The sequence below is a fragment of the Cololabis saira genome, chromosome 8, assembly GCF_033807715.1.
Source record: "Cololabis saira isolate AMF1-May2022 chromosome 8, fColSai1.1, whole genome shotgun sequence".
In the NCBI taxonomy this organism is placed as follows: Eukaryota; Metazoa; Chordata; class Actinopteri; order Beloniformes; family Belonidae; genus Cololabis; species Cololabis saira.
The window spans coordinates 2,011,289-2,037,111 of NC_084594.1; the positions used below are offsets into that span (position 1 = coordinate 2,011,289).

The 25,823-nt window shown below is 42.9% G+C and overlaps 2 protein-coding genes across 2 annotated transcripts in view; both read left to right on the forward strand.

The window, feature by feature from the left end:
• The window catches only part of LOC133448238 (NLR family CARD domain-containing protein 3-like), a 13,746-nt gene extending 1,505 nt beyond the window's left edge, over nucleotides 1-12,241 (forward strand). Inside the window, exons 3-12 of the mRNA XM_061726584.1 lie at nucleotides 1-104; nucleotides 234-350; nucleotides 860-938; nucleotides 1,159-1,357; nucleotides 1,962-3,744; nucleotides 4,043-4,216; nucleotides 5,392-5,565; nucleotides 5,761-5,934; nucleotides 7,751-7,797; nucleotides 7,923-12,241. The exon at nucleotides 1-104 is cut by the window's left edge and continues 82 nt beyond it. Of these exons, the coding sequence (XP_061582568.1) occupies nucleotides 1-104; nucleotides 234-350; nucleotides 860-938; nucleotides 1,159-1,357; nucleotides 1,962-3,744; nucleotides 4,043-4,216; nucleotides 5,392-5,565; nucleotides 5,761-5,934; nucleotides 7,751-7,797; nucleotides 7,923-8,449 (3,378 nt within the window). The 3' untranslated portion in view covers nucleotides 8,450-12,241. The remainder of the gene's footprint in view (nucleotides 105-233; nucleotides 351-859; nucleotides 939-1,158; nucleotides 1,358-1,961; nucleotides 3,745-4,042; nucleotides 4,217-5,391; nucleotides 5,566-5,760; nucleotides 5,935-7,750; nucleotides 7,798-7,922) is intronic.
• Nucleotides 12,242-20,496: 8,255 nt separating this feature from the next.
• The window catches only part of LOC133449081 (uncharacterized), a 36,807-nt gene continuing 31,480 nt past the window's right edge, over nucleotides 20,497-25,823 (forward strand). Inside the window, 3 exon segments of the mRNA XM_061728213.1 lie at nucleotides 20,497-20,848; nucleotides 20,924-21,133; nucleotides 21,263-21,376. Coding sequence (XP_061584197.1) covers nucleotides 20,760-20,848; nucleotides 20,924-21,133; nucleotides 21,263-21,376 — 413 coding nt within the window. The 5' untranslated portion in view covers nucleotides 20,497-20,759.

Below are 25,823 nucleotides of genomic sequence, written 5' to 3' on the forward strand. Positions count from 1 at the left end.
GGACCTGGACCTGAACCCGGACCCAGCTGTGTGTCCTTGAAGAGCGACCGTTCAAAGGACTGGTTAATTAAATTTAAAAGTGACCAACATTCTGCTGTAAAGAGGTGAGTGTATCTAAATGCTGGCAATGGTTTATGTTTAATACTTTTTGAATAGACTAAATATTTTTATCTGTATAACTTCTCTTTCATATGAATAGAATATGTACATTTTGAACTGTTTTCTTCTATCAGGGTTCATCAGACTGAAGACTCTCTTGAACATGAACCCAGCTGTTTGTCCTTGAAGAGCGACAGGTCACATGATAGATTAATTGACTTTAAAGGAGACCAACATTCTTCTTCAGAGAGGTGAGATGTATTTAAATGCCTTAATTGTATTTAAATCAGTCCTCATGTTAGGAAATGTCCACATGTTTCTCCCTGAGTAGATCATGTAGTCCTGGACCCCTGTGGTCCTCCATCACCTGATGGTGATCTGAGCTTCCTCCCCATAGATCTTCATCTCCTGTCAGGAGCTTTTTCCTCTGGTCGACACATCTGGAGGTCTTACCTTCTAGAGGACTGATTCTGATGATGATCCAGAGTTCCTCAGCTGCTTCATGTCTCCATCAGTTGTCCGTCTTCTTGCTCTCATAACTTTTCTTGGAGCAGAACTGTATCTTGTGAATATGTGAATGAGCAGAACTCTCCCTGAGGTCACATGTTCTCAGTGGATCAGCAGGACTAGTAAACCTTCACCACCACCAGTGCTCTGATGGACTGTCCTCATCCAAACAGGACTTCATGGACCTTCAGCTGGTGTTTGTCTTTGTGAGGACAGACATGATGTGAGCTAATTCTTCCTGGTTCCTCCACAGAGTGGACCAGCAGATCTCAGAGTCCCCCAGCGGTCCGTCTTTCCAGCAGCATCAGACACAGCTGGACTCCATCTTTCAGGTCTGTCCATGAACAACAACTGTCTCCTTCTGTCCTGATGTTTGTCTCCATGCTGGTCTCTGGAGACCAGTGGACTGTCAGTCTGTCCAACATGGACCTGATGTTTGTCTCCATGCTGGTCTCTGGAGACCAGTGGACTGTCAGTCTTTCCATCATGGGTCTGATGTTGTTCTCCGTGGCTTCAGTCTGGTTGTGTCCTTCATGTGGTCTTCTGTTCCAGCTGCTGGAGGACAACATTGTCATGTTTGTGAAGAACGAGCTGAAGAAGATCCAGAGTCCAGATTACCCAGAATCCCTAGAGCATGTGTTGCAGGGTGAGGATGAAGAGCAGAGGAGCAGCAGAGAGGCGTTTGTGAAGATCACAGTGAACTTCCTGAGGACAATGAAGCAGGAGGAGCTGGCTGAGCGTCTGCAGAGCAGTAAGAGGATTTCTATGAACATTAAAGCTCCTGGACAAATGATCCAGAATGCCTCAGGAGATGAACAACATTCACAGATCAGCCACAAAATTCGCCCCCACATGGTACCATCCCCCTAGAGTAGCACCCACCCTGTACAGGACAACATAAATATGTTTAAACGATCAACACCACAAGATAACTGGTAGATTTTAGTCCTGGTTTCCCTCTTCCAGGAATCCTGCTGAACTCCAGATTGTCTTGATGGTTCTACAGATTATTGGATCAGATCATCTTCTAGTGTTTTCAAATCCTAAACCTGGAACATCCACTTCACAGGCACCACAACAATAACAAGAACACAACAAGCCACAAACCCACAACCTATCAGGGCTGTACTGCTAACATCCTGGTACTAAAAACTCCAGGACCCCCAGATGTTTTTGTCACTTCCACGTCCTGACTGTTCAGAGGTGTTTTGGTGGTAAAAGTGATTCTTCTCAATATTGGACAGATCATCGTAACGTTAGAGTTGATCAGTGTCGGTTCACATCCTGATTCTTTAGAAGAATGAAGTTGAACTTTATAAAACACTAAATGGTTTCTTTTTTCCACTTTTATTAAGGTTCTTTTTCAGCAGTTTGTAAAAAGTGGCTGAAGTCTAAGCTGAAGAAGAAGTCCCAGTGTGTGTTTGAGGGGATTGTTAAGGCAGGAAACCCAATCCTTTTGGAGCAGATCTACACAGAGCTCTACATCACAGAGGGAGGGACTGGAGAGGTCAACGATGAACATGAAGTCAGACAGATTGAAGCAGCATCCAGGAAACCAGACAGAGCAGAAACAGCCATCAGACAGGAAGACATCTTTAAACTCCCACCTGGAAGAGATGAACCAATCAGAACAGTGATGACGAATGGAGTGGCCGGCATCGGGAAAACAGTCCTAACACAGAAGTTCAGTCTGGACTGGGCTGAAGGCAGAACCAACCAGGACATCCAGTTCCTGCTTCCTTTCACCTTCAGAGAGCTGAATGTGCTGAAAGATAGAAAGTTCAGCTTGGTGGAACTAGTTCATCACTTCTTCACTGAAATCAGAGAAATGTGCAGCTTTGAAGAGTTCCAGGTCGTGTTCATCTTTGACGGTCTGGATGAGAGTCGACTTCCTCTAGACTTCCACAACAATGAGGTCCTGACTGATGTTACAGAGTCCACCTCAGTGGACGTGCTGCTGACAAACCTCATTAGGGGGAACCTGCTTCCTTCTGCTCGTCTCTGGATCACCACACGACCCGCAGCAGCCAATCAGATCCCTCCTGAGTGTGTCTCCATGGTGACAGAGGTCAGAGGGTTCACTAACCCACAGAAGGAGGAATACTTCAGGAAGAGGTTCAGAGAAGATGAGCAGACCAGCAGGATCATCTCCCACATCAAGACATCACGGAGCCTCCACATCATGTGCCACATCCCAGTCTTTTGCTGGATCACTACTACGGTCCTGGAGAATGTCCTGGAAACCAGAGAGGGAGGGGGGCTGCCCAAGACCCTGACTGAGATGTACATCCACTTCCTGGTGGTCCAGGCCAAACTGAAGAAGGTCAAGTATGACGGAGGAGCTGAGACGGATCCACACTGGAGTCCAGAGAGCAGGAAGATGATCAAGTCTCTGGGAAAACTGGCTTTTGAGCAGCTGCAGAAAGGAAACCTGATCTTCTATGAACCAGACCTGAGAGAGTGTGGCATCGATGTCAGAGAGGCTTCAGTTTACTCAGGAGTGTTCACCCAGATCTTTAGAGAGGAGAGCAGCCTGTACCAGGACCAGGTCTTCTGCTTCATCCATCTGAGTGTTCAGGAGTTTCTGGCTGCTCTTCATGTCCATCAGACCTTCATCAAGTCTGGAGTCAACCTGCTGGAGGAACAAAGAAACACCTCCAGCTGGTTTAAAATAAGAGCAGAGACTCAGCTCCATCAGAGTGCTGTGGACAAGGCCTTACAGAGTCCAAATGGACACCTGGACTTGTTCCTCCGCTTCCTCCTGGGTCTTTCACTGGAGACCAATCAGAACCTCCTGCGAGGTCTGATGAAATCAAAACAAAGAAGTTCAAAAAACAATCAGGAAACAGTTAAATACATCAAGGAGAAGATCAGTGAGGACCTGTCTGCAGAGAAAAGCATCAACCTGTTCCACTGTCTGAATGAACTGAACGATCGTTCTCTGGTGAATCAAGTCCAATGGTCCCTGAGGTCAGGACGTCTCTCCACAGATGAACTGTCTCCTGCTCAGTGGTCGGCTCTGGTCTTCATCTTACTGTCATCAGGAGATCTGGAGGTGTTTGACCTGAATAAATACTCAGCTTCAGAGGAGGTTCTACGGAGGCTGCTGTCGGTGGTCAAAGCCTCCAAGAAAGCTGTGTAAGGACGAACACGGACACATCGGTTTGAATCACAATCACATGTGTTCATGTAGGAAACCAGTTAAATTCACTGTTCAACTAAGTTCAGGTTCATGTGGGACCAGTTCTCATCAATGATTCATCTCAGGAAACTTTACATGCAGAGAAGGGAAATGCAGCGATCACTATGATCAATACTTATTGATTATTAGTTGAAATAATCAGTATTCATATGATATTATATATTTTACTTCTTTGTTAAATGACATCATCGACTTTTACGTGACATCATGGTTTCTCTTTAATCTCCTCTGCAGACTGAGTGGTTGTAACCTCTCAGAGGACATCTGTCCACTTCTGTCCTCAGTTTTCAGCTCTCAGTCCTCCAGTCTGACAGAACTGGACCTGAGTAACAACCACCTGCAGGATTCTGGACTGGAGCAGCTGTGTCCTGGACTGGAGAGTCCACACTGTCACCTGGAGTCTCTCAGGTCAGAATCCACCAAGTGTTCAACTGTTGACCGTTAGAATTGTTTGCTTGGTTGTTTTATTAGATCCTCGTTAACTGCTGACCTTTCACTGCAGTTTCTCTGGGGTCTCGTCAGAATCATAAGTTTAATTACAAGATTATCATTAATTAAAATACATGCTGACAACTCAGAGACAACAGACACTAGGACACCTGCTCAAAGTTACAAAAATAACATTATAATCAGCACAATGGCATTTACATTTTCTCATCAAACCCTCTTTTTTTTTACCTTGTCTGCACACATATTAATGATTGATACCATGCCGGCAAAAACCAAAGGCATATATATGTGCATTATTACTATATTTAATATATATACATATATATATGCATACATACACATACACATACATATATATATATATACACATACAGACCCAGTGATTTTTTTTTTGGGGTGGGGGGGGTTAACATCCACTGCCAATCCAGGAAGCAAGAACACACTCATCACACTCTCAAACAAAATATTAAGAAAAATCCAATGCATAGCTCAATTTGAAAAGAATAAAAATATCTTCCATTTTTTGCCAAAACAACAACTTTCTGGACAGTGTGAGATAGAACAAATAATCATGTGCTTTTCACATTTTAACACCCCCCACACCCCTTCAGCAAAACTACACACACAAACACAAGAGAAATAGAGGAAAAGGAAAGAGTGTCAACATGATAAACAAATTAATAGATCAATTCTTAACAGTCCATTTTATTCTCCAGATTGAACAAAAATAACTTGCTTCTTCTTAAAGCGTATCATATTATCTAAAGTCCAAAGGTCTGGTAATTCACTCCACACCACCATCACTCTGTGATTCATTGACTCTGTTTTAAGTTACTTCTCCATGAGGCAACAGAAAATGACAGGAAAAAAATGATAATCTTCTTTAGAGTGTTTCTGGTGTTTTGTCTGGTGTAGGGATGCTGAAACTCTCTATAGCCTTAAGTTAAGTTGAAAACTTTTCATTGAGTTATGTCCGTCTGTCTTTAATTACTGCATTTAAGTTCTTAGATTTTCTTAAATTGTAATTTTTTTTAATGTTTTTATTTGAAGCCCTTTTAGTTGTCATGTACATGAAATGTGATACACAAACTTTCCTAAATAACCTCATGATCTCTCTTTAATCTCCTCTGCAGGTTGAGTGGCTGTAACCTCTCAGAGGACATCTGTCCACTTCTGTCCTCAGTTCTCAGCTCTCAGTCCTCCAGTCTGACAGAACTGGACCTGAGTAACAACGACCTGCAGGATTCAGGACTGAAGAAGCTGTGTCCTGGACTGGAGAGTCCACACTGTCACCTGGAGTCTCTCAGGTCAGAATCCACCAAGTGTTCAACTGGTGACCGTTACAACTGTGGTTGATATTGAAAGATTGTTGATGTGTTTCTGCTAATCCTCTGACTTTTCCTTCAGCGCCATCATCAGGTGAACACGAGGACAGAGTCAGCTTTATTCTCAGAGCAGTTCTCTCAGAGTCTCTGCATGTGTGTTGTGTTGTGTGTCTGCAGGCTGTCAAGCTGTCTGATCTCAGAGGAAGGCTGTGCTTCTCTGGTCTCAGCTCTGAGCTCCAACTCTTCCCACCTGAGAGAGCTAGACCTGAGCTACAACCATCCAAGGGAGTCAGCAAGGAAGCTTTTGTCTGCTGGACTGAAGGATCCCCGCTGGAGACTGGACACTCTCAGGTAGGAAGACAGAAGGACATCAGTGTGCTGGACTCTTCATGGTGTTCTTGTGGACATCATCTTTGACTCTCATCCACTGTGTCGAGGTCCAGACCCGTGCAACCCTCGGAAGTGCCAAAGGTCACTGTGTGTGGTGCCTTTTTCAGGCCTTTTTTGTGTGTTTTTTGAATAATTCACTGACACTGAATTTTTTATATGTTGTTTGGGGGCATCCCGTGAACAGACAGACGTTAGTTTGGTGCAGATTGGACCTGTACTTTTTGATGCGCGGGGCTTTGAAACTTCACCTTTTCCAACATTCGAACGGACGCCGTTGCCGCAACATTTGACCAAACCAAGTAAAACTTGACCTGTGGCCTCCATATGGGGCCTAGATTGGGCTTGCCAAGTCTCAACTCTGTGAACCCTCTGCAACGCCAACTAGCTCTGTGGAAGTCGTACAGCCACGTGACCAAAAGATCCTAGCGAAGGGCATTCTGCATTGCAACATAGTCAACAATCAGCCTCCCAGCTCAAAGCGTTAGTGAATTATTCAAAAAACACACAAAAAAGGCCCGAAAAAGGCACCACACAAGGTGACCTTTGGCACTTCCGAATGTCGCACGGGTCTGGACCCCGGCACAGTGGATGAGAGACACCTCCTGATACAGAGTCTAGATTTCAGCCTCCTAGCTCAAACCGTTAGTGAACTATGCAAAAAAAGACACGAAATAGGCCTCATAGGCAAACCTATAACAATACATAACAAACCTCCTGTGCCTACTGAGCATTAATAACATGTCATAATCGAAGGAGAACTAATTAAAACGGATGTCCTTAACATGAACCTATTGTATTATTGAATTATCAAGGACACTTTCGTGTTTTTGTGTTTAGAAATGTTAAAGATATTAAAAGAAAACCATGACACAAAGAGGAAAATACTGTGGCGAACAAGTCGTGCCAAGAGCGTGTCTCGAACCACAGTCTCCCAGACCACAGTCAACTGCACTAACCAGTTGGCCAAATGCTGATGTGTTGCCCAGGCGGGCAAGGCCTTATCTTATCTGTGGTCATTACACACATATATACACTATTTTTAATGAACAAGGTCCTGCATTTTATGTTGAATTCTATTGTTCAGGTTTTAAAATTCTAGCTAAATACATAAAAAAGAGAGGTGAGGTGTGAGCTTCATAACAAAACTTCTGTGCCTACTGAGCATTAATAACATGGGGTTAGACATAGAAAGGGGCGATAATGAGGTGTGAGCTCCATAGCAAGCATTAACAACATGGGGTTAGCCATAGAAAGGGGCGATAACAGCCTCCTGCTCCTCCTAGTAGGTAGAGTAGGGCCCTACTGGCCCATATCTATGGGATGATTGTTATCGTTTTGTCCTTCATTCAATGGTATGACAGCAGTCAAATCGGGTACGGATCCCATTGACTTCGCATAGTACTATATCCGTGGTGCTCCCATTAAAACCTCAATAAAACACTGCTAAAACAGCGTTAAAAACATGCTTTTACAAACTGACAGTAACAAACAGTACCTTGCGCGACAAAAACTCATAACTTAGCCACTATAATAAAGAATAATATATGAATAATAATAATGTCATAATCCGTGTATATATCACGACCACAGATCCCATTGACTTCGCATGGTACAATATCCGTGCTGCTCATACGGAATTATACCATTTTCCGTGTATATACCACAGAAAATAGTGGTGAGAGGTCGTGGGCATTTCACGGATTTTTGTGAGATCGGGTTGTAATGTCCATGTTTGCTGAAAGAGACTGAGCTGGTCTGACCCCCCTCCTCCTTTCAGGGTGGAGCCTGCTGGACAACGATGGTTGACACCAGGTCTGAGGAAGTGTAAGTGTGTTTTTACTTCATTCACACGTTCACCCATCTTCTCACTTTCACTCATTCATGAGTCCATCAATGATCAATGACAGATCAATAATAACTGCAGCTGGGTTGTTTGTTCTCTCCATCAGATTCCTGTCAACTCACCATCGACGCAAACACAGTCCAAAACAACATCAAACTGTCTGACAACAACAGGAAGATGATGTATGTGAAGGAGGATCAGTCACATCCTGATCATCCAGACAGGTTTGGTTACTGGCCTCAGCTGCTGTGTAGAGAATTTCTGACGGGTCGCTGTTACTGGGAGGTCCAGAGGAGGGGAGCAGTTTCTGTATCAGTGAGTTACAGAAGAATCAGAAGGAAAGGCGGCACTAATGACTGTGTGTTTGGAAGGAACGATCATTCCTGGAGTCTGCACTGTTCTGATGATGGTCGGTACTCTGTCTGGCACAATAACAGAGTAACATCTTCCTCCTCCTCTTCCTCAGTCTCTGACAGAGTAGCAGTGTACGTGGACGTTCCTGCTGGAACTCTGTCCTTCTACAGCGTCTCCTCTGACAGACTGATCCACCTACACACCTTCAACACCACATTCACTGAACCTCTCTATCCTGGGTTCGGGTACAATCCTGGTTCTTCAGTGTCTCTGTGTTGAGTTCAGTCTCAAGAGTCTCCTCCTGTCAGAGAAACTGTCTCTGTTGGACAGATAGTTGAGTCCATACATGTCTGTCTCTGTTTCCATCAGAACACCTGAATCACTGTTCTGAATGATTCCTTGAAAACTTCTTCCTCTTCCGGTACTTTAAAGGTGGAAGCTGCCGTTATTCCAGGATCCACATGTTGTTCTTCTGCGTGTTTCCAGTCAGAGCTTCACAGTGAGCACCAGCATGTTGTTTCTCTGCAGCTCGGTTCAGCTGAGATCAGTCAGCTGCAGTTAGTTTGCTGCACACGTGACCAACTGTGATGTCAGAGAGGAGTCACTGAGATACAATCAGCCAAGATGAAGTTACAACAAGGTTCATCCTGGTTTTTATTCTCACCCACATCTTGTTCCAACCAGGACGTCACTACTGGACTGTCAGGTCTCTGTCATGGCAAAGTGTTTGTTTGTAGATAGATAGATAAAGCTTTATTTATGTGTCACCCCCCAGCGTACAATATCATTATACATTAATAAAATTGGCAATAATAAAAAGTTGAGGGCCACTCACTAAGAGTTGTGAGACACAATACATATTCATATCGATAAAAAGTAACATACATTAAAGTATTAAAATCATTTGACTGTTACAAAAATCACAGTCATATTACAATAAAAACTCAATGGCTTAATCAATTAGGTCTACAATAAAAGGAGGAAAAGGGGAAATTAAGGGCCAGTACATATAAAAGCTGCTCTACGCTTTAGGATGAGGTGGCAGGCTTTGGCTGATTCGTTAAAGAGATGTTTAGCTGCTAAAATGTCACATACTTTATTAACATCATCGAGGTCTTGAAAATGTTCCTGATTCTTTGAAAATGAGATAAAAAGGTCCTCGCGAATGTCTTTGTAAAGTTCACAGTGTAGAAGGACATGGGACTCAGATTCGATGGAACCGCTGTTACATAGTGTGCAAACACGCTCCTGTATTGGGATGTTGGTATATCTACCGGTTTCAAGAGCCAATGGAGCAACTCCACACCTAAACTTGGCAAGGGCACTTCTATGCTGCCTGGGCATAATACTTTGTACATACGGCTCTGTATCAAAGGCATTCTTAAAGGTACAGTAAGTGCGAAGCTTGTTTCCCTCTGCTCTATTTATCTGCAGGAGCCATTTCTCCTTCTCTGCCTCTGCAACTGCTTGGTCAAGCCTGTTTAGATCGTTACTTGAGAGGACTAGGTCAGTGCTGGCGAGGTGGGATAGATGCAGAGAGGAGAAATATGTCCGTACCGTATGGGGATAGTTTTTCACATTTCTCATCTGATTAGCCCACAAAAACACACGCTTACATAACCGGTTATCTGGCATACTGCATAGTCTCTTCCAGTTCTTAAAAATACATGACCACTGGTGTTGCCAGGTCGTTTTCCATCCCATGTCACCTTGTATGGCAGCATTTGGGGTATATTTACCAACACCCAGAAAGAAGCGGCATGCTCTATTAAAGACTGCATTGATACAGGAGTAACTTCTGTAACCCCATACTGCGGATGCATAAGTAAGGATGGGTAGGACCAAAGAGTCAAAAAGTTTAGTAAAACATTTAAAGGGGAAACCACCCAAAACTTTACTTTTAGCTATAATTGCTCCTAGAGCTCTGTTGGCATAGAGGGCTAGTTGCCTAGCGGTTACATTGTAGTCTAAGAACTCAGTGAGCAGTAATCCTAAATATTTATACTCTTTGGTGACCTCTAGTGGGAAAGACCCGCAAGAGAAGCTGAAGCAGGTCAGGGGCTTTGCTGGGTTTCTGAAGTGCACTACTTTGGTTTTATCCACATTTATATTTAAATTCCATTTTTGGCACCAACTATGAACCAATGAGAGCATCTCCTGTAGCTCCTCTTCTGATTCTGAGATCAGGACTATATCGTCCGCGTAAAGGAGTACAGAGATGTTTTCATTTTCCATAGGTACACCTTTTCCTAGGGCCTTAATTGCTAATGTTAGGTCATTTATGTACATTGAAAATAACACTGGTGACAAAATACAACCTTGTTTCACACCGATGTCAACTGGAAAGGGATCTGTAAGATTTCCATTTATACGGACACAGCATTTCACACCCTCATATAAAGAAATCAGACAGTTAAGGATATTACCATTCAGACCTAAACTTCTCAGCTTTTCCCATAGCTTATCTCGATTAATATGGTCAAATGCTTTCGAAAAATCAATGAATGAGCAGAACGTAGACTGTTTGTATGCAAGTTTATTGTATGAATAAAATGATCCATCCATTATCTAGAACTGCTTCTTCATGTTCAGGGTCCCGGGGGTTGGTCTTTTTGATTTTACACTGTACTATAATGATTTTTAAGTATATTTGTCGGTAAAAGGAGAAATCAACAACAATAATGTCCTCATATGGTTCTTAGACTGTAGAAGAAGAACTGGACAAACCCTCCATGATGTAACTCGTAGGTTTTCTGAAGAGGGGTTTTAAAGCCTCGTCTTCCTCATACTGCGCTGCTCCATGTTGTAAACGGGAGGAACAAACTGGTCTGGAAGTTGCAACACCAACTAAATCAGGATCACCGACCTTTGTGAACCAATACCTACTTCAAGGATCCTGAACAACAAGAAAGGCTACTTGCAGGATTTAACTTTTTGATTAATGTTCTCTTTTGATGACAATATTTGATATACACTCATTAAAAGCACTGCCTCAACATTTCCTCACAATAATTATCAAATTGATTTATTATGCTAGGAAACATATTTCAGCATGAAACATTTTTTATTTGTTAATCAATTTAATTTGTTCCAATTTTCAAATGATCACTTCTGTAACATTTTAGTAGCAAATCATGAACATCATCAAATCAAGTCCCATTTATATGAAACTCAACCACCATAACACTTTTAGCAACTCATGAACTCCCACATCTGTAGAAATGATTAGGTATAAAAAGAATCAGAACTTCAAAATCCCCACATTTGTACTAATAATCAAATATGGAGCACTGGTCTGAAGGTTTGCATGACAGAGTGGTTGATTTAAGAACATCCAGCCACCAGGGGGGGCTGCTGCACTCGATCCCGCTGAGTGCTGCTTGTCTTGGTAGAAGAAGAGAGACAATGATGAGAAGCTGGATGATGTGGAAAAAGCTGTTATATTACTTTGTGTCATGAATCTGATGTTTTTGATTCTGTGTGCATACAGAGAAACATAAGTTATATTGTTGTTTATTGGAAGCACTTCTTTGTTGTTATATTTTTAAGTCTGCTGGTGAGTATTTCCAGCAGTGTTATTAATTCACTAATCGTTCAAATTCAAGTTATATTATGTTTTCTGAATGTCACTGACTTTTCTTTGTTGCCAGTTAAATGTGATAGCATCTCATTGTGGCAGGGTGGAGGAGCAGCAGCCACTCAGGTGATGGGTCACAGGTGTGTTCCATCAACCTCTCCACCCTGCCTGCCTTTATAAGGCGTGCCTGCACAGTAGCAAGGGGGCTGTTGGAGAGGCTGCTGAAGCCAAGGCACGTGTGTCCTGGGTGTTGGTAAATAAGGTGGTTGTGCACTGAAACTCCGTGTCCTCTCTATCCTGTCAGTCGGGCCCCATAGCACTCGCCCTGCTACACCCATGTATATGATGTTCATGCTAATAACATTATTATTTGGATTGTGTGCTATGGTTTAACATGTGTTTATTGCTGTTTATCGATTTCTATTATTCTTTGGTTTATTCCAGAACCACACACACACACACACCACACATGTAAGTTCACTCTCTAGACTGGATTAAAGCACTGTAAAGGAAATTGACAGCTCTTCCTGCCTCTTTATTTAAGTCTTGACATGCACTTCACGATTAGAATACAGAGAAAGCCAGTGTACAACTGTTAATCATTAAGCCTCCATAACTTATGGTCCTTGGAGACGGATAAGGTAATTACGAAGTGATAATGGCTTATGTTCCCCCAAGTGAAGATGTACGTCCACACCTGAATGATAGAGGAGACTGAATGGAGGTATAGAGAGGGATTTGCCGAGATGACACCCCTCACCCGGCGTTGTGGCCACCATCACCAGGCCGCCCAGTGTAGGTCGAGAGTCCTATACAAGACATGCAAAAGAAAACATCTCAAGGCCTTGCATGAGGTGAATCTCCAGCCTGGCAGGAATGAGCTCCAGCAGATGCTGTTGATGAGTTTCACAACTTTTACACAATACAACAATAATAATAATTATTAGAAAATTTCCTCGCAGTAATTTCGAGAGTGCCACGGGGGGCAATTATGGTCAATGTCTCAAAACCGAGTCTGATGACACCATCCACGACTCTCTATGTCAAACCATTCAAAAGTTATAGCATTTACTGGGGTGTATTTACTGTGTGTGTGTGTGTGTGTGTGTGTGTGTGTGTGTGTGTGTGTGTGTGTGTAGGTGTAGGTGTGTGTGTGTGTGTGTGTGTGTGTGTAGGTGTGTGTGTGTGTGTGTGTGTGTGTGTGTGCGTGTGCGTGTGTGTAAGTGTGTGTGTGTGTGTGTGTGTGTGTTTCCTTTTTTCTTTAACTGTCTCGACACATTTTTATAATAAATGAATAGAAACACGTCTTATCAATCGAACATTTTTTCAGTTTTCTCTTTCTTCCCTTCTTATAATCTTATGCTCCCATTTTCTGACGGTGTTTTCTTTTTTTTTAAGATGGTCAGCTTATTTCTATGTGAACTCAGGTGACTATTCAACTCTACACGTACCTGTACAGTTTAGAGGGTACTTATAGTTGAAGTACTGCAGGCCTTCCTCCAGACGAAAGGCCCTACTTGAAACAATGCATTCCGTTCTAATGGCCTTGACAGTCCCAACATTCAAAATAATCTAAGTAGATAGATACGTCTTCACGTCGGGCAGTTTTAAATTCTGCACAGTTTTCACAGACCGGAGGTCATTCTAATCAGCTCCACGGGGAAAAAAATTGTCAGACTCAATTATTTGTCAAAAATAATACATAATTATTTACAAATGTTGGCGCGGTTTGCGCAGGCATTAATTGATTTTATCAATGCACATTTTGAAGTCCTTGTTCTCCACCCCAGGAAATCTTTCCTTTACAGAGTCAAACACAAAGTTCTTAACATTTTGTGGCAGTGCGTGTTTGCCCCTTGAACCATCCCAGTTTGTGGTTTTGCTCCAGGCTTGGTAGTTCTGCTCTGAGATGACCTTCCTGAAGAGCAGACATCCATAACGGCCCACTTGGCCGTAGCTTTGCTGGTGGATCTTAGCATGATCCTCTGGTCCAACTTAAATCAGGGTGCTGATGAGACATTTGGAGGCTGTCGGCGGTTAAGGACAGGGCCAGTGGAGCCATCTGGGCTGCTGAAGAACACGATGCAGCAGGAGTTGAGGTGCACGTGGGGATGTGTCTCACAGGTGTATCGTGGACATGGGTTCTCTGCTCCCATAAAGCCTCCATAGCCTCCCCCAGGTTTCTGAATCCAGCTCTCATCTCTTCCATAAGAGCTTTGTGTAGCTCCCTTCTCTGGCTCTCACAGTGGACGAGTCTTTGGATCTCCTCTCTGAGTTTGAAATTTTCCGCTCTTTTCCGCTCTTGTTGGGGGGTTCCCTCTCTCCGGGCCCGTCTCCGGCCCCCCCCCCCGCTGCCTCTACGGCGGGGCGCCCCTCTGGTCTTGGAGGGCCACTTTCGTGGGGGACGGGTGCGCCTGCCCGCGTCGGCGGCCGGGGCGGCTCTGTCTCTCCGGGCAGGCTGGCCCCCTGCCGGGTGGGGGTCGTTGGCCTGAAGGGTGAGGGCCTCCTGGCCGCGTGTCCGGCCCGGACCGGGTGGCCGGGGATTGCCTGGGTCGCGGTCCGCCGCCGCGGGATCCCTGGCTGCTTCTTTCCGCGCCGTGGGGGCCCCGCCCGCGGGCCCCCTCGGCCGCCGCCGGGTGGGGGGGGGGCCTTGCAGGCGGTGGGTTGCCTCCCTCCTACTTCTCCCCTCTGTGGGGTTGCCGGTGGCCTGGGTTCCGGGCTCTTCCTTGTCGGCCTCTGGTCTCGCGGGTGGCGGGGTTGCTCCCCCCCCTCCCCCACTATAGATACACTTCAGGTGGAGCTTTGTTTGGTTTATTACACACACACACACACACACACACACACACACACACACACACACACACACACACACACACACACACACACACACACACACACACATATAGTCATTTAGTCACATGCATACACACACACACACACACACACACACACACACACACACACACACACACACACACACACACACACACACACACACACACACACACATGCATGATCATATACATACACACACACACACATAGACATACACACTGGCTTGTTCACCTGCATGCTGGCTCTCTAGTTTTTGGGTTTAGGTAGCGGTAGCGATAGCTTAGCTCAGACTGCGATCAGATCTCAAGATTTAGGTCGATTGCTGTTCGTGTTTTGGATGGCTCCGTGCCGGTTTCGTGCTTTGTTTGTGGTTTTTTTTGTTGCAGATTTCCAGTGCTTGACGTGTGTCTCCGTGTGTTCCTGCTTCCTGGATTGGCAGTGGATGTCGTCACCCCGCCCCCCCCACCCCCCCCCACCCCCCCCCCCCCCAAAAAAAAAAAAAAAAAAAAAAAAAAACTGGGTTTGTATGTGTATATTTATGTATGTGTACGCATATGTGTGCGTATATATATGTATATATTACATATAGTAATAATGCACATATATACACTTTTGGTTTCTACCGTCATGGTATCAATCAATAATATGTGTGCAGACAAGGTAAAAAAAAAAAAAAAAAAAAAAAAAAAAAAAAAATGAAATTTTCCGCTCTTATGGCTTCCAGGTCAGCTTTCAAACTTGTGAGCTGGGTTTCTTTCGCCGTAAGCAGGGCATCTTTCTGCTGAAGATCTGCGTTTTTCTGAGCTAGAACGCTTTCCAATGCTGATGATTTGATGCAACCACACTTGTAACAGCTGTCATTTTTAAAAGGAGATAAGTCATGAGTTATGGGTTACATACTGTGAGCAAAGATGCCTACCTTATGTAGACAGTAGCTATTGTACACTTGTACTCTGGGTTACACTATAACACTTACCGCTTTTTTTGTGACAAGACGCTTAGCTGAGGGTGGCTGCGACGATGATGCTGGATTCCTCTGTAAGACAGAAGTATTACGAAAAAAATTAGAGTGCTAATGTATGAATAAATGTTCTATATATTGCATTAATAAATAGCACAAAGCAACATCTGATTCTCCTAATAATAAATAGCATTTATTTAATTTAAAAACATACCTCTTTTTGGCCCCGAGCTGCAGTAGGTTGGTTTTTAATCATTTGGGAAGAGAGTCTTCTTGACTTTTTGGGCCCTTCCGTAAAAGTGTTTGACTTCCATGGTCGCTTAGTGTTCAGGATACAGATAGACTGATACTGTACAACATCTATTAGGTAGGTAAAATAGATCTGTAGTGAGCTGTTACCTGGATATAAGTATGTCAAGGGGGGCGGCGCAACAAGTAACCCACGCCAACTCCGCAAGATAAATACTGGTGTTGGTCTGATACTGTACATCATTCGATTCGTGTGATACGCTGACGTCAGAAATGACTGTGATCAACTCGCAATCCAGTGCGCTCATCAAGAGTCTGCGGAAGAAGGGTTGGAGTTAAAGCTTCTTTTGCCACCATCCGTCGTCACAGCCGCCGTGCTTTTGCGGAATAGAAGAACCGAAATCCATATAAACTCATGAGCCAGGTGATAGAAATGATTCCATCCTAAAAGCAGACGACGAGTTGCCGGCAAGAAAAGTGAGAGCGCTTCTCCAAAGCAGGCACAACATCACCCTGAGTTTGGATATGGTGAGAAAGGCAATTCGTCATCTAGGCTGGAAGTTTGGGAAGCCCAGATTCAAGCCGATGACCCGGGAAAAAAACAAAGAGGTGCGTCTGCGACAAGCGCAATCCTGGCTGGCTGCTGGAGAGCACTTTGACAATGTTTTTTTTCACCGACGAATCAACGGTTGCACTGGAGCGATTTGCACTGCAGTGCTGGAGGAAAAACAATTTCACAGGCGCAGCAAAGCCTTTGCGTTGTTGCCCGTGTTCGCTGGTCATACACGGGGGTCTGCTGGAGCCTATCCCAGCTCATTTCAGGTGAGAGGCAGGGGTTACACCCTGGACAGGTCTCCAGTCCATCGCAGGGCCACATATAAACACACAAACCATGCTCACAACCACACTGGCGCTCACACCTACGGGCAATTTAGAATCATCAATTAACCTAATATGCATGTTTTTGGACTGTGGGAGGAAGCCGGAGTACCCGGAGAGAACCCACGCAAGCACAGGCTTTTAAATGTGCCAAATAAAAATAAATAAATTCACTCACTCACTCACTCATCTTCTTGTCCGTTCCCGGGTCGCGGGGGCAGCAGCCTCAGCAGGGATGCCCAGACTTCCTTCACCCCAGACACTTCCTCCAGCTCCTCCGAGGGGAGTCCGAGGCGTTCCCAGGCCAGCCGAGAGACATAGTCTCTCCAGGTTGTTCTGGGTCTTCCCCGGGGTCTCCTCCCGGTGGGACATGCCTGGAACACCTCCCTAGGGAGGAGGGACATGCCTGGAACACCTCCCTAGGGAGGCGTCCAGGAGGATCCGGTACAGATGCCCAAGCCACCTCAGCTGACTTCTCTCAATGTGACGGAGCAGCGGCTCGACTCCGAGCTCCTCCCGGGTGACCGAACTCCTCACCCTATCTCTAAGGGAGCGTCCAGCCACCCTGCGGAGGAAACTCATCTCGGCCGCTTGTATCCGCGATCTCGTCCTTTCGGTCACTACCCAAAGTTCATGACCATAGGTGAGGGTAGGGGCGTAGATTGACCGGTAAATCGAGAGCTTCTCCTTTCGACTCAGCTCCTTCTTCACCACGACGGTCCAGTACATCGACCGCATTACTGCGGACGCTGCACCGATCCGTCTGTCAATCTCACGCTCCATCGTTCCCTCACTCGTGAAAGAGACCCTGAGATACTTGAACTCCTCCACCTGAGGCAGGACTTCTCCACCCACCCGGAGAAGGCACGCTGGTTTTCCGGTCGAGAACCATAGCCTCGGATTTTAGGTGCTGATTCTCATCCCTGCCGCGTCGCACTCGGCCTCAAACCGCCCCAGCACATGCTGAAGGTCCCAGTCCGATGAAGCCAACAGGACAACATCATCTGCAAAAAGCAGAGATAAATAAACAAAATAAATATTTTTTAAATTCTTTCTCAATATCAGTTTAACATGAAATAATGTGCTGTCAAAATGTTTTTGGTTTTGTTGTATTTTTTTTGTGGTTAATCGGATATAGGTCAAAGTCTGACCGTCAGACTAAAACAGTCTGCTCTGATAACGCACTTCAGCCTTTTTTTCCTGTTCCTCTTTCCGGTTGGCGGATCAATATCAGCGTGATGTCCCTGCTGATCAATAGCAGCGTGGTGTCCCTGCTGATCAATAGCAGCGTGGTGTCCCTGCTGATCAATAGCAGCGTGGTGTCCCTGCTGATCAATAGCAGCGTGGTGTCCCTGCTTCAACCACATCTCCGCAAGTCTGTCGGCCAGGAAGGAGCAACATCTGGTCCATTTACAGAGATGAATAGTAGATTGTTCAGTGTGGACACATTCATTCTGTTTCGGCCTTCTGTAAGAATGTGGCAAAAAAAAAGACGACATGCAGAACTACATCTGGAGAGATGAGACTACTTTTTTCTACAGTGGGGCTATTTTTACCAGATAATATGTATTTCTGATTAATTAAAAACCACATAAAATAGATTGTGTATTCCTCTTTCATATTAACATTATTGGTAACCGTTTTATAAAAGCAATACATCACGTCGGGCCGAAGAACGTAATTTTGGACCTTAAGTAGTAAATCACATTGAAATTTCGCATTGAAAAACCAATATTGGAAATTAAGGTGAAATTTGGTGTAAATACTGTATGAACGTTTAATAAACGTCTTCAAATAGCCGGTGGAAAAATGTTCACCTTGGAACCAATTTTGAACTATTTTTCAATATAGCCGTGATTCGGGGCGCAATTCGAACTTGTGACCGCAGGAGGACTTTATCCTCAATATATGAGCCGCTGCTTAACCCACTGCACACCGAGCGGCCCTATCTATCTATCTATCTATCTATCTATCTATCTATCTATCTATCTATCTATCTATCTATCTATCTATCTATCTATCTATCTATCTATCTATCTATCTATCTATCTATCTATCTATCTATCTATCTATCTATCTATCTATCTATCTATCTATCTATCTATCTAATCAAGCGCCGACACCGAGAGAAAAAAAAAGAGTTCATTTTTGAAACATAAAGTTAATTTGAGCACATTTTCTACATAATATTAGGCTGATAAATGCAGTGAAGGAGATATAGTTTTTAGCAAAACTTCCACACAACCTAGATATTTGAATTGAGGCCAATCAGGAAAGACTTGCAGTTCACCTGCTGACCATTAGGGGCTGAATCCAAACCAAAGACAGTAAAGAACATCTGTGTCTCTCTCTTTTCTTAATTCTCTCTTTCTAAAACTTTAATAATGAAAATAAAGAATAAAACAAATAGAATAGGTTTCTAATCTCACGAAACTCCAAACCTTTAATTATTTAAAAAATAAACAAAAAGCAATCTCAAGAACCATAATTTCTTCTTCTACAGAAACCCTTTGAAACTTTGGAACTGATTTTGTCTGCCGTGGTTGGAGGTTTTTCCCTCCCGGGCCGCTGTGGACTTCCCTGTGAAGTGTGAGGTTTTATTTTGAATGACGACCATAAATTCACAACTAACAAAAGACCAATAACAGTAGGCTCAGTAGGATCTTTTAAATTACTTCATGTAATATACTGATATATGAAGGGGTGAGGAGATTCTATGTTTATCTTTTTGCATCACACACTCAGAAAGAGGAAGTGTCTTCTGCAGTTGACTAACAGGTAAGTCGAGTTTTGTCCTAAGACGCTTCCTCGTTCCACCTGCGTTAACAACACCGCAGGTATTTTAACACAAGACACACAGACTGATAAGACTTCTCCCGTGACGACTGTGTTCTGAATGATAAAACGTACTTTTCTGGGAACCGGTACCATCCAGACCTGATGTCAGGAATCACCCGTCCAGGTAAGGCTCTACGTTTTTCTTATACTTAGCTGATTAAAACATGGTGATGAGCATTAACTTAGTTAACTAATCAGATGAACACAGCTAAGACAGCCAGAGTAGAACTTTGTTGGCTCTTACTTCTAATCAAGAGAAAAGATATCACATTTAAATGAACAGTCAAGGCATTGTTTTGGTCGGCGTGTACCACACTAAAGGTCATCTGGAAATAATAAAATGATGAGGCAGTGGGAGCTAGAAATCGTCCATGAATTAAATCTAAATCTGAACAGGACTATTCCTACTACTTCTGTCATTTAGCGGACGCTTTTATCCAAAGCAACTTACATCTGAGACACAGACACCATGGAACAATTAGGGTTAAGGCCTTTCTCAGGGGCCCAAGGTGGTTCATTGTGGTTGCCATTCTGGGGCTTGAGCCTGGATCCTCCAGACCCAAGCCCACCTCCGTAGCCAAAAGGCTACCACCCCCCAGAGCACATTCCACCTATCCCACCTCTTCCACGCTGCAGCTGTTACAGATATATTTGCAAAAGTTTTGGAAGTATTTCCATATAATCTTGGAAGATCTGTGAGGTTGAAAACTGAGTCCAGTATTATTGAGAGACCCATCTCTAAGCTTTACATGGCATCAGAGGTCCATTTGACGGTTGTGAGTTTTGTTTGTTTGTTTATCCTGCCGAATAGGGGCCGGTGTGTAGAGTGTGTCGTATTTTACGTCTTATTTTCTGAGGCGCGTCCGCCTCAGGAACGGGCGTGTCCGCCTCAGGAATGGGCGCGTGCCCATTCCTGAGGCAGACACGCCAGTTCCTGGGGCGGACGCGGCCGTTCCTGAGGAAAAGTTGTTAACCTGTTGAATACTATCAGTGGGCGTAGCCAACGTCTGACGTGACGATGTAATGTTATGTTATTGATCACTTGGAACCCTTTCCAACATTTGAAGGATACGAAAGAAACAAACATTAAAATAGAGCCAAGTGACCTCTACTGCTCAGTAGAAACAAAAAAAGCAAAATAGGAACAAACCAGAGCAGGATGAGCTGATCTGTGTGCAGCACCAGTGATGTGTGTTTCCTCTGCAGATGAAGGTGTGTGTGTGTGCTGATGTGGACGTGAATTCAGCAGAATGGACCAGTGTGAGGACAGAGAGGACGGATTTCCTCCCTCTAAAACCTCTCTGTGTGGGGAACAAGAGAGTCGGAGCAAAGCTCAGAGGTGAGATGAGCATCTCTAACTGTTGATCTCTTCTGCATGTCAGAGATCAAGACTCACCAAACATCATTATTACAGGAATCAACCTGGACCTGGACCTGGACCTGGACCTGGACCCGAACCTGGACCTGGACCTGGACCTGGACCTGGACCTGGACCTGCACCTGCACCTGGACCTGGACCCAGACCTGAACCTGAACACGGACCCAGCTGTGTGTCCTTGAAGAGCGACCGTTCAAAGGACTGGTTAATTGAATTTAAAAGAGACCAACGTTCTGCTGTAAAGAGGTGAGTGTATCTAAATGCTGGCAATGATTTATGTTTAATACTTTTTGAATAGACTAAATATTTTTATCTGTATAACTTATTTTTCATATGAATAGAATATGTACATTTTGAACTTTTGTCTTCTATCAGGGTCCATCAGAAAGGAGACTCTCTTGAACATGAACCCAGCTGTTTGTCCTTGAAGAGCGACTGGTCAAATGAAAGATTAATTGAATTTAAAGGAGACCAGCAGTCTTCAGAGAGGTGAGATGTATTTAAATGCCTTAAATGTATATAAATCAGTCCTCATGTTAGGAAATTCAATTTCAATTTCAATTTTTCTTATTTGATAAGGAGGGACAGTGCACATCATTACGCATTTAAGAAATAAAAGCAGATGCGCCCAAATGTAGCCTATTGGCTAATTCCCATTGGCAGTTCCCCCGGCTAGGATAAAAAATCAAGCAAGTTTAAGAGCAATACAATGTTCAGTTAAAAAAATATAATAGTACAATAATATAACCAATACCACAATAATACAACCAACCACCTTACTTTTATTGACCATTTTGACCTTTTCTGGGGCCGCCCTGCCTTTTTTAAACGGGATGGATTGCACCCCAGACCATAGGGGAACACAGATACTGGCACAAAACATAATGCACTGCATTACATCATGACTAATTAATACCCCACCCACCCCTGCTAGTTTTATCAAACCCATTATATCAGCTAGACATAATACTGCAACACGAGCTACTAGAGGAACAATTGTAAACAATCTGATTACAGTTAAAATTGACAGAAACTTATTTTCATTTTCAAGACAGACGGAAATTAAAATGGCTCTGTTCAACATAAGGGCACTGGCAAACAAATCTTTTTGCATGAATGAACTCATCAGTGACAATAATCTTGACTGCCTCTTTCTAACTGAGACTTGGCTGGGCGCAGATGCTCCTGCCACACTACTAGAGGCCTGTCCACACAGCTACACCTTTTCCTTCTCATGCAGAGAAGGGAAAAAGGTGGAGGCACAGCCTCAATATACAGAGAGGAACTGAAGGACAGGGATGTGGATTTGGGCACTTTTAACACATTTGAATACAATGCAACTATTTTAAACTCTCAGCCTCGCTTCCTGGCAGTTACCATATACAGAGCTCCTAAGTTATCTTTCTCTTCTTTTTTAACAGAATTTTCAGAACTATTGTCTGTCATTCACACGAGTTACAACTCTTGTATTTTAACTGGAGATTATAACATACATATTGATAATCTGGCAGATACCAGAGCCAAAGATTTCTTAGAATTATTGGAATGCATGGATTTTAAACAGCATGTTAACTTACCTACTCACAAATATGGACATACATTAGATTTAGTAATATCATATGGTTTGAGCATCAACATATCATCTGTTACAGATCTGGCTCTTTCTGACCACAGCTGTGTATTTTTTAATAGTCTTTATCATGCTGCACAAAACACCACAGAACGCATTGTTAGAAAACGATACATTACCCCTCAAGTAGCCACAACTTTCTCATCACATGTTATAGCTTGCAGTAAGTACAGTTCTACCATCATCCTGTGAAATTTTAGTCCATGATTTTAATCATAAAATGAAAACAGTACTTGATGCAGTCGCTCCTATTAAAATCAAGAAACTAACTACAAAAAGTGTTGTTCCATGGAAAAATAATCTTACTATGAAGTTAAAAAGAGAATGTAGAGCTGCAGAGCGCAGATGGCGAAAAACAAAACTAGAAATTCATCAAAACATACTTACTGAAAAACTTAAAAACTACAACAAAGAAATTCGAAAGTCTCGCCAGGATTATTTTTCAAATTTGATTAATACCAATATCCATAACCCCAGACTGCTTTTTAATACAATAGATTATATTTTAAATCCAAAAACAAAAAATAGCTGTAAGCTTCCAGCATCTAAATGTGAAGAGTTTGCTGGCTACTTCAGGGAGAAAATAATAAACATCAGGTCTGGTATCTGCCAGCAAAACAAGCACGCTGCACTTTTACCAATATCCTGTATGGAATGTGATGTGAGGTATGAATGTTTTGAGCTGGTTGATGCTGACACGCTGAGGAAAGTAGTAACAGAACTGAAATCCTCCATGTGTTCCCTTGATCCAATCCCAACCTCCCTTTTTAAAACAATTTTTAACTCACTATCTGAAGACATACTGGCCATTGTAAATCATTCCCTACAGCTAGGCGTCTTCCCCACTGATTTTAAAACTGCTTTAGTTAAACCAATTTTAAAGAAAGGGAACCTGGACATTTTATCACCCAGCAGTTATAGACCAATGTCTAATCTTCCATTTTTAAGTAAAATTTTAGAGAAATTAGTTTTTATTCAGTTAAGTGCCTATTTAAATTCAAACGCTACATTAGAAATGTTTCAATCTGGTTTTAGGACAAATCACAGTACAGAGACAGCCCTGCTAAAAGTAGTAAATGACATCAGAACAAACCTTGACAAGAATAAACCCTCGGTTCTGGTACTACTTGACCTGAGTGCTGCCTTTGATACTATTGATCATCAAATTCTTTTAGATAGATTAAGCAAGCGTGTTGGCCTAGCTGGAACTGTTTTAAAGTGGTTCACTTCATATCTTTGTGGAAGAAAATTCTTCATCTCAATAGATAATAATGTCTCCAAACACTATGAGGCTACCTATGGAGTACCACAAGGGTCGATTTTAGGACCATTACTTGTTAATTTATACATGTTACCCCTGGGCAGTGTCATCAGGAGACACGGCATCTCTTTCCACAGTTATGCTGATGACACACAGCTCTATGTGGCCGTGTCTCCTGATGACACTGGGCCGATTGACTCACTAATTAACTGTATTTTAGATATTAAGGCCTGGATGTCGCAGAATTTTTTACAGCTAAACCAGGACAAGACTGAAGTACTGATCGTCGGTTCAAAAGCCCAGAGAGAGAAACTGGCCTCTAAACTAAATACATATGGAGTAAACCCGAGCAAAGAGGCATGAAATTTAGGAGTCATATTTGACTCAGATTTTAATTTCAAATCACACGTACGCTGTGTCACAAAAACAGCATTTTATCATTTAAAAAATATTTCTAAGGTGAGGCCGTTTCTCTCTCTGGGCAACACGGAGAGACTAATGCACGCCTTTATAACTAGCAGGATAGACTACTGTAATGCTCTCCTTACTGGTCTGCCCAAGAATACCATCAACAAGCTGCAACTGGTTCAAAACGCTGCAGCACGACTTCTGACTCACACCAGAAGGAGAGAAACACATTAGGCCCATTTTAAAAACCTTACACTGGCTACCTGTTAGTTTTCGTGTTGATTTTAAAGTTCTTTTATTAGTTTATAAAGCGCTACATGGGCTTGCGCCAGAGTATATTTCAGAGATGTTTTTATTCTATGAACCAGGAAGGAACTCAGATCCTCTGGCTCTTCTTTTCTAGCTGTTCCACAGAGTAGAACTAAAAGATTTGGTGATGCTGCTTTTAGCCACTATGCTCCAAAACTGTGGAACAGCCTGCCGGAGGATCTGAGAGGAGCTGGAAATGTGGACATTTTTAAACGTAGACTAAAAACTCATCTCTTTGGTCTGGCTTTTATGTAGCATCACATTTTATAGTTTTAGTTTTATTCCGTTTAAATTTTTTTTTAAAGGGTATCTGTTTTATTTATTTATCTATCTCTTATAATGTTTTTATTATTTTTATTGTTGTGGACTGATTATTTTTTTTAGCCTTAATCCTTTAACTTTTATCTTTTTATAAATTTTATATATTTTATATTGTATGTCAGGGTGCATTGGTCTCCCAGTTTTTATCTTTTTGGTCTCCCAGTTTTTATTTGTTTATTATGCTTATTTTTCAATCAAAATGTCAAAGCACCTTGTATTTCATGTACCTGGACGAAAGGTGCTATATAAATAAAATTTGATTGATTGATTGATTGATTGAACCACATAACACATTTCATAGTATTTTTGCATTCATAAGTTATAGTTATAAGTTATTTATAAGTTATAGCAGCAGACTAAAGTAAAGTGCATGTGGCTATGTAAAGTGCATGTGTCTATGTAAAGTGCTGTAAAGTGTCACAGCTATAAAGTGCAGAGTAGAGGTATAAAGTGCGTGGTGTATGGGGTTATGGACTTGAGAAGAAAGAAAAAAAAAAAGGTGGGGGGATGTAGATGGAATGGGGTTGCAGCAATGCAAAACCGGGTCATGCTTGTTGGTTTAGATGTGGTGTAGAAGGATTGATTTTAGTTTTTGGTCATTGAACTGTGGGAATGGAAAAAAAAACAATACAAAACAATATTAACTAAAGGAGAGGTAGTAGTAATAACAGTATGACAGTGCTACATGATAACAGCGGTTACGTCAAACATGGTCACAAGTTTGTCTGTGTAGCAACCATTTTTTTCAGGTTAACTTAAAATGTAGCATATGTGTCACATTCTCTTATGGTAGTTGGTAGACTGTTCCATATGCGGCTACCCACGCTTGAGAGTACTGCCTGTCCACATGATGTGTGTCTGTTTGGGATCATGCAGTCACCTCTTGCAGTTGCCCTCGTGGTATGGTGGGCATTCAAGTTTTGCGTGACGTAGGCAGACATAGGAGGTGGAGCTAGGCCCTTTAGTATTTTGTATATGGCACAGGCATATTTAAAATCAGTGAAGTT